The sequence below is a fragment of the Morus notabilis genome, unplaced genomic scaffold (assembly GCF_000414095.1).
Source record: "Morus notabilis unplaced genomic scaffold, ASM41409v2 Scaffold1036, whole genome shotgun sequence".
Taxonomy (NCBI): domain Eukaryota; kingdom Viridiplantae; phylum Streptophyta; class Magnoliopsida; order Rosales; family Moraceae; genus Morus; species Morus notabilis.
The window spans coordinates 1-12,936 of NW_010362198.1; the positions used below are offsets into that span (position 1 = coordinate 1).

The 12,936-nt window shown below is 34.3% G+C and overlaps 1 protein-coding gene across 1 annotated transcript; it reads right to left on the reverse strand.

The window, feature by feature from the left end:
* Positions 1 to 3,795: 3,795 nt before the first annotated feature.
* LOC21410760 (TMV resistance protein N) lies at positions 3,796 to 8,658 on the reverse strand. The gene is made up of 6 exons (XM_024167673.1): positions 8,481 to 8,658; positions 7,258 to 7,797; positions 5,956 to 7,036; positions 5,564 to 5,848; positions 4,551 to 5,456; positions 3,796 to 4,451 (listed from the first exon to the last, which is right to left on the reverse strand). The coding sequence occupies exons 2-6, from the start codon at positions 7,743 to 7,745 to the stop codon at positions 3,879 to 3,881; spliced, it is 3,333 nt and encodes a 1,110-aa protein (XP_024023441.1). The 5' UTR covers positions 7,746 to 7,797; positions 8,481 to 8,658; the 3' UTR covers positions 3,796 to 3,878.
* Positions 8,659 to 12,936: the final 4,278 nt, after the last annotated feature.

Genomic DNA, 12,936 nt, shown 5'->3' on the forward strand with positions numbered 1-12,936 from the left:
CATGAATTGTATTATTTAAGGTCTGGAATTTTCTCAGTCATTACAGTTAACGTATAAAAAAAAATCTTTTATTTAAAAAATAATTTTTGTTGTGTGCTGTGCTGTCAAAAGGACCTTTGTCTCCAAGCCCTTGAAGACGTGGGCTGTCATCATGGACTTTTCAGTCTAAAAACGACATCTTCTTTGTTCGTGTCTGAATTCCAAGCTAGGAGAGGTAATTATGTTTTGACGATTATGCCCCCCTTGGGTCCTACTCGTTCGGTTCGTTAATTCGAGTTTTTAATTCGAGTTGAGATGTAATGTTGTGTGAGAACTTTTTATTGTAGCAAAAAAATTAAATGTGACTGTTTCTAAGAACTTTTTACTGTAACAAAACTCGAATTCTAAACTCGAATTAGCGAAAAGAACAGAATTATATTTGCACACGTATTTCCAGCCGCCACGCACGCTGTCTCACCTTCCCACACGTGGCTGTCGGTGATATTCAAATTTTTCTCATATCAACGAATTTCTCATGTTGCAAAAATAAACCAAAGAAAGATTAATGATAGATCAGAAAAAAAAAAAAAAAAAAAAAAAAAATTATTAAAAAAAAGAAGATTATGATAAAAAAACCAAAAAAACACTTGGTCTTGTAAGGGGTTATTTGGATTTTGGATTGTGTCGCGTTGTAGTTTTATTAAGTTTGCTGTCGTTTAGAGTTCGCTCTTTTATTTTGCACCATTTCCCCTGTTTTTTGTTGGGGGTTGTGTTTGCTGTCGCTTGGTGTTTTGTTGTGCTTTTTAAATTCTTCATGTTTGCGGTCGTTTTTCCTAATAATGATACCAAAAAAAAAGAAAGAACAAAAACAAAAAAGCAAAAAAAACAGCACAAAAAATCATGAAATGATGATGAACCTACTTAGGAAATCATTATGGTGTTTCTTCTTATATATGTAGTTGTTTCAACTGTTAGATTGAGTTTCCGAGTGGTTCACTGGTTCTTTGTGATGGATAAGTTTTTCCTCTCTAATCTCATTTTATTGTCTAATTGAACCTTGCTTTGTTATTTTGCTTCTTTTTCTCTCTGTCCATGGCCACCCTCACAAATTAACTCATTAATCTCACCTTTTCCACAACCCAAAAAAAACATAGAAAATATATTTGCTTGAAAATTTTGAAACATAGCCAGCAGAGGCTACTCTGGAGCAAAATCACAATAAAAAATAAAAAATAAAAAATACTTCCATCTCCTCATCACACGGTGAGAGGCTACCAATCGAAAGAATCCGCAAAGTGAAGACAGTACGAATAAATAAGGTAGCTTCCGAAGATTCATTGAGAAATGAATGTCATGATAGTTAACACACTAGTTGATACTCAACTCTAAATAGATTACCAAGACCTTACATTTTATAGAAATTTGGTGGAGATTAAGTTCATGTGGAGATCCCATGAGTTCAACATTGCAGTAGATGCATACATACATACATACATATACACATGTATAAATGTGTCTCCATATATACATATATATATATATATTTAACAAAGTGCCAAAGATGTACACTTTAGTATGTGGATCTGAATTAAAGGATCTAAGTGGCTTTTACTTCGTGATCAACTTAATGTTGCTTCAATCTCAAATTCGATCAAGCAAAAAATATAGCAAAAAGTTGACGCCTTCAGGAGACAATGAAAATCAGTGGGATTAAATTGGAAAAATTAACTTATTTCAGTAATGCAGAAACCAAAGATTTCCCATTTAGAAATAATCAGAAGAAAGAAAACAAACAAAGAAATAAATAAACCAAACCAAGCAAGGGAATAAACGTGAGTTTACTTCATTTACTTACAAGACTTTACTCACTAATACGTGCCTTAATTATGTTTTTCCATTTCTATGTCTAGAAGCAGAGCACAAAGTACTTCTAAATATCTTAGGGTTCCCCATCTTCCTCTTGGTTTGAAACCAGAAGCTTCCCTTCCACTTGATTCAAACTCCTCATTAATATCATCTTTGCTGTCCTCTATCTTTAAACCAAGTCCCTCCGCCTAGATGCCACATTTCTTAACTTTGATATGCCAAAGGCATTTGAAACATCACGAATAGAAAGAATATCTATAGAGATGCCATAGAACTCACCGAAGGAGGTGTCAAAAAACACAAACACATGTTTGGAATTCTTGACATAAACAAGAGCCATTCACGTTCAACTTGCCTGCAACATTCAATATAAGAATACCAATAAAATGGGCGAACGTGATTGCATGCCACACGGTCTTTGGCAACACAATACCGTTAGGATTTGTGTAAACAACATCGCAACAAACTTTCGAGTCCCAGTCAACATTTCCAAAATAAAGGACAGCAGAAAAGGTGAGACCCAAGTAGCTGCAGTTACACCACAGAATGTTCGATGAGGAAGGCCGATACTTATTGAAGATCCCTCGCTCTTATGAAGGAACCACCTCGAAATTTCACTTCCTGGCCAGCAAATCTCAAAGTCCACCTGTGTTAACATGGATGATAGAATCATAATAAAAAAAGTTGTAATCTCCAACAACACCCAACCCATCAAGAGAAACACGATCAAAAGAATCATCAAAGCTGAAGATATTATGAACTTAAATTCCCAAGACACATTGACCACTGTAAGAGAGAGCTCAGTAGCTTTCAGTACATTTGAAAGACGAAAAATTGATCATAAAATATCATATCATAAAATTGCAAGTCATATCACACCATACATCATAATAAGGAGTTCACATAAAGCTTAACCATACAAGTAACAAATTAGTAATAAAATAGACATAAGTAATCATAATACATATAGTCATCCATAATGTAATCATTATAATTCTTATACCAAATATAATAATATTGCAGATTCTCATTCACATCCTTAAGATTACTGCATACTAAATGCCCATTTTTACATAATAAAAGTAATATCTTAGGCACACAATAATTTCATTACTTCCTCAAGTCGGTGGCTAGCTTCATTCTTGGTATTAATTATATGTACGTTCATCACTACTTTCCAGCAATATGCATGTTAATTCATTAATGTTTCTTCTACAATTTTTCTTTTTAAGATTTTCCTCCAATAATAATAATAATAATAATAACAATAATTTAGTAATGTGAAGTTTCTTTCAACGTATACGTCCCAAATTATGTAATCTAATTAATTAACTTGGTCGGTAATACAGCTTAGAGAAACAAGATCATGTTTATCAAATTTTAATTGCGTTGGTTCGGGCTGTTTTGGGTTTGTCTAATGTTGTAGTTTCATTAAGTTTGCGGTCGTTTGGAGTTAGCTTCTCTGTTTTCAAATTTTATTGTTCTGTTTCCCCTGTTTTGGGAAGGGTTCTTCTGTGTTTGCTGTCGTTTGTTCTCGTTTCTCTGTCAATGGCCATCCTAGTAAACTGCCAAAACACCCTAAATCACTTGAAACGACCAACAAAAGTAGCTGCGGATTGTCTAACAACTTATGATGAATTTTGAGGTAATCTTTTTTTCATTTTAGACGGTAAGTGGCAAAATGAAAAATCTTAAATTTTTGGGAGATAAATTTAAAAAATTGGCCTTCAAAAGTTGGATAAAGAAATGGCTCATCCCTAAATGCATTCAGATAAATATTCCTTCTTGCTTTAGGCTGCTTCTAGGCCAGATTAGGAAAATCTTTTTGCACTTCTTTAGTCTATAAAATTTTTAAACTACATTGAGGAAAAAAAAAAATTACTAGCAATGATCACAAAAAGAAAAATGACTTCAGATAAAACACCTAATCAAAATTTGTCCAAATGCTTCCCATAAAAAAATAAAATAAAATAAAAACCAACGATAACTGAAAAGTTTCTCTCATGATATGATTGTTCTCATATCCTCTCCTTTCACTTGGAGTTCCAGTTCCGACTATGCGGTACGACGAAACCGAATCTCTCTGCCTCTTCGGTAAGCAGGAGATGGACCCCGCATTTCTTAACCTTCAAAGCTTGATGTGTTTTTGATGTGCTGAAGGAAAAGGAGGCCGTAGTGAGGCTTGCAACTGATCCATTTGTAATTAAGTGCTCATCGAAAAACACGCAAACGTGGTCGGAAGTTGTGACATGATCAATAATGCAACCATCTTCACAACTAGAGTCAACTTGACCACAACATCCATTGAAACACGAAGCAGAATATTTAAAAAAAGGACTGCACTCCAGATATACTGTTCGGGGCACCGAAACACCGTTAGGGAACGTGTAAACTGAATCACAACAAATCTTCCAACTCCGGTCACCATAAGGATTGTCTGGAAACCCATCGAAATAAACAACAATGGAAAAGGCGAGACCCAAATAGTTGCTTTTATACTGCTGATTTGTTGGATTAGGAAAGTTGATACATATTGAACATCCCTCACTCTTATGATTGAACCACCTCGGAATTTCACTTCCTGGCCAACGAATCCGACACTCGACCTGTATACAACACGAATATAAGAATCATGGTCATTTTAGTAATCCTTTCAAGATCACTAAATATAGAAATCTAATCATGTAAGGAGACCAGAGACATACGTCAAGAATTTTATGTCTCGCGCGTAAAACTGCAAGACGCAAAATTCTAAAATGTGCTTCATCCATGATAAGTCTGCGTGCAGTTGCATTTAACATTTGGCAGCCGTAAAATTCAAAAAGCTCCCCACAGGAATCACTCAAATAGAGATCATCCCAGTTTTGTTTTACTAAATTAGTACTTGAACTCGACACCTTCTTCAACGACATGCAGTAGCTTGCATCGAGATGAGTTACAGACAGTGGAAGTGTCGGTAAAGATTTAAGTTTTGGGCAATGACGAATTTCAAGTTTTCTTAAAGCACTTAAATGATGGATGTTGTTAGGAAGAGACTCTAGATTTGAACAAAAATCTAGGCGCAAATGTTGAAGATTGATTAAATTCTTAATGGATTGGGGTAGCACTTTAATCGGCGTAAACTCTAACCAAAGGAATTTTAGACTCTCGATAGGCTCCAAGATTTCTGGAAAGCTTTCCATCTTTGAACAAATTTTAAAATGAGAAATTTCACAAATGTCATTCGAACTTATGAAAAAGGAAGGTTTCTTTCGATTATGTATATGACAGGGAAAGTTGCGATATTGAAAACTTCTGCAAGTTGAGTCACTTTCATGGCCTTCGCAATTTTGACAATCAACTAACCTACTGTCTTGACGTTCGAATGACGGGGTGAACACTCTCAACATGCCTAGATCTTTTGGAAGCCCTAAAATCTTGCGAAGAGATGAGCATCCTGTTAACTCAAGCTTCTCGAGATTTTTTATATATTGAAATGATGATGGAATCTCAAGCAAATTCTCACAGAAGTTAAGATCTATACTCTCAAGATTTGGAGCCTGTGACAGATCTGGAAGTTGAGTTAGAAGCATGGAGCCCGTAAGTTTGACATGTTTTAAGTTAGCTAAATGCTGCAATAAAAGAGAAATATCCTGGTTAAAAACTTGACATGAGGCACCTAACAGTAATAATGTTTAAGAAAAAATAAAAATAAAAAATAAATAAAAACGAAGCATACCAGAACACCGTTCCAAAGTTGCTTAAGTTGACTACACCGCATATCGAGTGCAACAAGATTCTTTGCAGTAAAATTTGTTGACAACGATTTCAAAGGGTAGGCTTGCCATTTGAGATAGACAAGTGAATCGGGAAAAGGCAGAGGACCAAGAGGAAGAGATACTTTTCTCCCACTGATCATGAGCAATCTTAATCTGCGCATCTTTGAAAAGGTTTTAGGCGTCAAGATTATCTCTTCATCAAGCTTTGATGTATCAAGGGATATTCCTTCAATTACGGCAATTCCCTGACAATAAAAAACATAGTATAGGTGAATATTTACAACTTGCGAATAACTAATATTAGTGTTTACGAACTCTTTTCCAAAGAAATTTGAATGCGTTCTGTACTTACTCTATTATACTTGAACATGCAATATATATCATCTGCAAGCCATACCCTTCTACCATTTCTAGGATCTTGATCACTTGATTGTGAGCGAACAATCTCAAAAGCCATCACTTGTAGCAAATCAAGCATCTGTACCGTGTTCGAGTCCTTGCAGATAGTTATTAGAGCCTTATCAATGAGCACTCCAATTCCCGCAGTGGCAAAGCGACCACAAGCATCTAGTATTCCTTCCAAAAAACCCCGTTTTTCCCCTTTAAAGAAACATGCAATGTCAAGAAATATATCTTTCTCTGTTTTATGTAGTGAATCATAGCTTATTCTCAATGCATTCTGAATTTTTTTGTCGGGAAACTCTTGCAGCTTATCCAATGTACTTTCACATTCTTTTATGCCTTTGGAATAAAGGTGCCGGCCAAAAACCTTAAGAGCCAATGGATTGCCTCCAGAAAAGTTTATCACTCTTTTCGACAACTGTTTTTCTTCTGTGGTAAGAGTGTTCCTTTTAAACGCATGCTGAGAAAAGAGTTGGAGAGCTTCAACATCATTTAGTCCCTCAAGCTTGTATGTTTCATCAACTCCAATGTTCCTAAGAACTTGTTTATCTCTGCTTGTTATGATCATTTTACTTTCATGGCCCAACCAATCACTGCCTAAATTTTCCAACTGCTCTGGATCGTCCACATCATCAAAAACGACAAGCACCTTTTTATGACGGAGCCTATCCTTTACAAAGCGATTTCCTATTGCTAGATCCTTGCCCTCTAACAAGTCATCAAAAAGCTCTTTTCTTAATTGAGCCATTCTATTCTTCTCGGATTCCCCCCGAACATTTTCAATAAAGCTGCAAGCTTCGAATTGAGAAGAGATCCAACCGAGTAAAGCACGAGCAAGGGTTGTCTTGCCTATACCGCCCATCCCCCATATGCCTAGGATGCGGACATCTGATGATCCAACGCATAAAGACCCAATTTTCTGGACATGTTTATGAATTCCAACATGGCCCTTCAAATCATGGCTAGGCAATGTATGTAACAGTTTCTTGACTATTTCTTCAACAATGACCTTTACTAGGTCGGACTCACGCCTGACATACATATTTAACTGGGTGATGATTGTCATTGAACAAGAACAATGTACATTAAACAAAAGAGAACTGCGGTTGAATGTCATGTAAGGTCTTTATATGGCGAGCGTTACAAGGTACGAATTTTTAAATAGAAAGGCCTAAATAGCTAGGAAAAATTATTCTTTTAAATAGAGTAGTTGTGGGTGTATGCATTTTATAGTTTGAATTAGTAGGATTACCTGATCCGCGATGAAGCCAAACCGTGTAGATTCGCTACTGTCGTTAAAGCCTTCCTCCATGTACGCACTCTCTCCATCTTATCCTTAAAACGTTCTTCATGTTTGGTAAATGCAAATGCATAACTTTGTTGTTCTTTCCAATCATCCGTCGGATCTACATTGTAAAAAACAGGTAGAACTTCGTTTGTCTTTTTGCATCCGAGAATGTGCACCAGTTCTTCTAAGCACCATGTTGAAGAAACATAATCTTTCGAGAAAATAATTAGACAAAGCTTTGATTCTTCAATTGCTTTCAAAAGTGTAGGTTGTATTTCATATCCTTTCATGACATCATCCTCATCTATGAAAGCTCTGATTTGCGCTCGATTTAAAGCATCATGAAGATGGCTTGTAAAGTTATAACGAGTGTCCTCTCCTCTAAAACTGATAATGACATCATACTTAATCTTGGTCAAAGTGTTGTGAGAAGTAGAACTAGCAGCGGCCATCGTTCACACTCCTACCGTCCACAATGATCAAGCAGCCACTTCCTAATTTGTTCTGTATGCACACATATGCATATTCAGATTATTAAAAGTCAATTTTTCTGTAAATAAAAAAAAAAATTCCTGTACCGAACAAAATTTTAAGTGTATATTATTTTCATCATGAAAGAAAAAAATAACCTAAACAAATAATCGATAACCGATAAGGATTCTCCTGAGCTTCCTGCTCTGTTGTGGCAATAATTTTCAGGGGAAAAAAAAAAAAAACAATCAAGTCATGCTCTGATGGATCCTAGGTGTGCAAGTCCAAGTACATGGAGGGCAGAAAAATGTATTTTAACTTATTTAAAAAAAAAAAAAAAAGTTAACTGCTTAGAGTCAGCTATTACTTTATTGATCCTAAAAAGTTAAAAACACACTTACCTATCTATATTCATCAGAAGAAAAATTACATTTCTCTTTGAGTATATGTAAATTAGGCTTTATACTACTTCTCAGTTCTACTTTTCCATTCCTAACTCTACCCCACTCAACATAAGTATAATGTTCAAATCTCTCACCACCTTAGACAAAAAAAAACAAAAAAAACAAAAACAAAAACAAACAAAAAAAAAAAAAAAAAAAAAAAAAAAAAAAAAAAAAAAACAAAACAAAACAAAACAAAAAAAAAAAAGAAGAGAAATAATTAGGATCATTCTTTTTCTTTTTTGGGGATTTTTCTACTACCTAAAGATGTACCTTCAACACATAGGCCGTGAGCTGGGGAGTTTGTTGGAAGCTGCAGATGATCTAATAACAGACATTCGTATATCTTACTACAGAATTGAGAATTCTCTATTATTCGCCTATATTTTTTCTTGGTGCTTCTTTTACTTTTGAAAAGGTAAATGGGGTGGGTCATTGTGAGCATCTGACGCCTTTGCTTTCACCACCCAAAAAGAAAAAGAAAGAAAAAAAAAAAAAAAAGGAAAGGAAAGAGAGAGAGGGAGAAAAAAAAAAAAAAAAAAAAAAAAAAAAAAAAAAAAAAAGTTTTTTAGGGGGATTTTTCCAAAGAAGAGGGGAAAAAAAAAAAAAAAAAAAAAAAAAAAACCAACAAAAAACAAAGGTTTTCATGGGGATATTTCCTAAGAGATGGTTGAGAAAGGAAAGAGAGAAAATGAAAACGACATGTAATTGGAACAATCAAAGTCAATCAGGCTGAATGGATCAGCCACTATGTGGTTATTTATTCATTTATTTTTTAATAAATAATAAAAAATCAGTAATCTTGCATAGTGAAGATATTTGCTTTTGTAGGCAACTGGTTAGTGTGAGCGGAGTTTCTTACGTCACCTGCTATTTCTATATCAGTAATCTTGCATCGGATTTGTTGTTTTCGATTTTTTTTTTTATATATATATATAGAGTTTTTCTTGTAGGCTAGTCTTACTTGTAGTGTCAGTTTTTCACCGTTAGATCGTGTTAAAATCACATCAAATTAAAAAGTATACAAATTTAACAGTTTTTGATGATTGAAAATAGAGAACTACCGGTTGTTCATTTTTTATGATCCTGTAACGACCTAACTTTTTAGACCGCTACTTATTATGCTTAAACTTGATTTCTTTATTCTAAAACATTTTCTTGAATGCTAAAAAATTTAGAGATTTTTTTAAACTATTTTAATTTCAAAATCTTCCTTGCCTCTACTCTCATAGATTTTATAAAATAAAATTTTATAAACTACACGTGAGAAACCATATTTAAATTCCATCGTAACGACTCAACTACCAATCGAGACGTTACTTATGTAACTGATTCATATTTATATACTAAAACATTTATTTAACTAGAAAGTCTAAATTTGTAGAATATTATTGTTATATCTTTTCTAAGATAGCAACTTAAACAACTCCAGTTAGTAACATAAAATGGTTTAACTATATTCAGACAATTAGTTATGATACTTATAGCAAATTACATTTCTGACATTCTTCTAATAAAATATTCATTTGAAATATAATAGATTTTAAAGGTCTAAGGCACAAAACTTAATAACTTCTGAAAGATGTCATCCTTTAAATGCATTTTAGAAATCATAACTTGTATATGTGCTTGAATCAACATACGTAGATTTCTATAAGATATGTATACATATAGTATGACCGAAACTATAATACTGGAATCATAAACATGTTAAGCCTTAGCTGAAAACATACATCACATATCTTAAATTAAATTGTTAAAAACAATATACTTGTATGCGGAATTAACTGTCATGGCGGTATCCATAATCCACTCCTCTGCAAGCACCACGTCGTTTGCCAGTCTCTCGTACTTATTCTTTTAGTCTTAGATAGTTTACCTCACAAAACATTTAAGAAAATATGTCATGAACAGATTATGTTGTTTATAAAATCTGTTTCCTGCGTATATCTCGCTATTTCTGTTACCGTGGTTACGTACCAGTTGCGCGCGATCATCAAGAAGTTAAGATTTGTAAGGTTCCTAAGTATACTAATCTAAAATTTTTTAACTAAACATAAACCTCTCCCGTCGAGACGTTGGTACAACACTTTCTAATTAATTGATCTGAGGTTTCACTTTATTAAGTGAGGATGCAAGTGTCATGCTTAAATAAATAAACCTGGTAAAGCATGAACACAAACTGAAAACTGCAAGCATAACTGAAAGCTGCAATAATAACTGAAAACAACAGGCAATTAGAATGCATGAGTTATTCATCATACATGAAATCATACTTCATAAAGTACACATAACATATAACATGTAAAACATATATGATTTAAAACATGTTTTCAAAACTTTAGCTGAAAATATTTTACTTCATGCTGTAGGTGAGGTTGTTCTAAGTTCCTTAACTTAAAAAAGGGAATAATAGGCTGTATTTCGTAATGGACTTAATTAATTGCTAAAATTTTTTTTCTTAAAATTAATTAACTTTCATCAATTAATTCATTTGTGATTAGAGATAACAAAACGCTTATTGATAATTAATTGATTTAACTGATTAATTACCCACTTGGACTAGAAATTAAATTCTAATAATTAATATTGGGAAAAGTACTAAAATAATCTCATTGTAATAAATAAACTAAATAACTACAAATCAATTAATCTCCCCGTAATATGGAAAATTAATTAAGAACCTCATTAAGAGAATTAATTATCTAGCTAAAGTAATTAACCTCTTCACTAACATAAAAAATCGTATTTAATCGTATTCTTTTCATACCATGAATCACGCAATTGGAATTTACATAAACATCACACCTTAAGCACATAATGCTATAACTTTTAGGGAGAAAGAGGGAAATAGACCAAGATTTGAGATGAATTAAAATTAATAGACCAATAGTTTACATAAGTTAATAAATAGGTCAAATTACTGTTTTCGTCCATAACTTGTCTGATTATGAACTATAACTTGATAAGTTATTCATTATTTTTATCCATAACTTATCTGGTTATAAACCATAACTTAACAAGTTTATCCATAACTTATATAGTTATGAACATAACTTGATAAATTATGGCTTATTAATTTCTATAACTAAAAGTTAGCCTATATACTTTCTTAAACTTTTCATATTGGCCTACTTCCTACTATTTCCCTAACTTTTACATATCATGATATTTTATCATTCAAAACACCTTGTACATCAATTCTTTTTACATCAATAATTTGAACGGGTGGCATACCTACTTGTGCAATTTTTCTCTCAATTCGTCTCCTTCGGTAATTTATTCTTGTCGGCATTTCAATCTAAGCTCTAAATCCATTTCATTTTTTTTTTTTTTTGATTGATTCCAATCCTTAATAAACAAAATAGCATAAACTCCAATTATGGCATTCAAATTACTTCGGAGCTATACACGTGGCGATGCTCACATTCCGAGCCAAGGTCATAAATTAATTCCGTATCAAATTTTACGAGGAATTAATTTCTATAATTTCTAACTAATTTCTGAAACATGACTTATATGTGATTAACATATTCACAAACTTGAAATCATAAACGCAATTGCTCACTAAACATAATGCATAAAATTGAAGGCGTAATTATACTCAAAAGTCGATAAATTCTCGGAATCGAATTACTTTCTTCTTTGGTTCGCAGAAACGGAACCGATAGTTCTGAATTCAAAACTTTGAATTATTGCTTGGCTCTCGGAGTCTCGTTTTAGAAATCCGATATCACGAACGAGTCCGCTATTAACCGGTTAACCGACGTGTCGGAAGTCGAACCTGAAGGCCCGATATACTATGTCGAAGCTCTCGACGAGACAAACTCGTTCCCGCTTCCGGTTTCCTCATACGACGCTCCGATCGCCGGAAAAAGTCAAAGTTGCCGGAAATCTTACCGGAGATGGTCGGAACTATTCCGGCGACTAATGACCGCAAACTTGGTATGGATTTGTTCAGCTCGACTAGAGGAGTCTAAAGACACCACTTGTCGGAGGATTAGAAATTGGATGGCGCCGGAATCTGCGTTGGAAGTTGTGGTGGACGGAAATTTCAAACTGAAATTCCGGCCGATCGGTGGCGAATCAGGCGGCGTAGTGAGGGGGCTTTTGAGACTCGACCCTTGGGCTTCTCGGATCTGGTCTCAGATCACGGTGGGTCGGCTTGAGGTGGCCAATCAAAACTTGCGTCTTCGTCTTAACAGCTTGGTTTTCAAACTTTTCTGTTGGTCAAAAAGAAAATGCCAATATTATACTTACAACACAAAATTTAATAATATGTTGAAGTGGGTCTGGCGTGCATTAAGATTGCGTCTTGGGAAAAACAAGCAACTAGAAACAATCAGCAAGCTGGAAAATACGAATTAATCAACCCCAAAACGAGAAAAACACAGGCGAACATTGAGACACGACAAATATCAGAATAAACGACAACGATATCTCAAAATAAACATAAGAATTTAGAAAACGACAAATCCTCGGAAAACGTCATCTTAAGTGGTGAGACGACAAATCTCATTAATCCATACTCTCTACTAAGAGAGTGCGTTTTTGGGGGAGGTGCGAAAGGTATCGCACGTTTCTCCTCCTCCTCCTCCGAATTTAGAAAACGACAAATCCTCGGAAAACGTCATCTTAAGTGGTGAGACGACAAATCTCATTAATCCATACTCTCTACTAAGAGAGTGCGTTTTTGGGGGAGGTGCGAAAGGTATCGCACGTTTCTCCT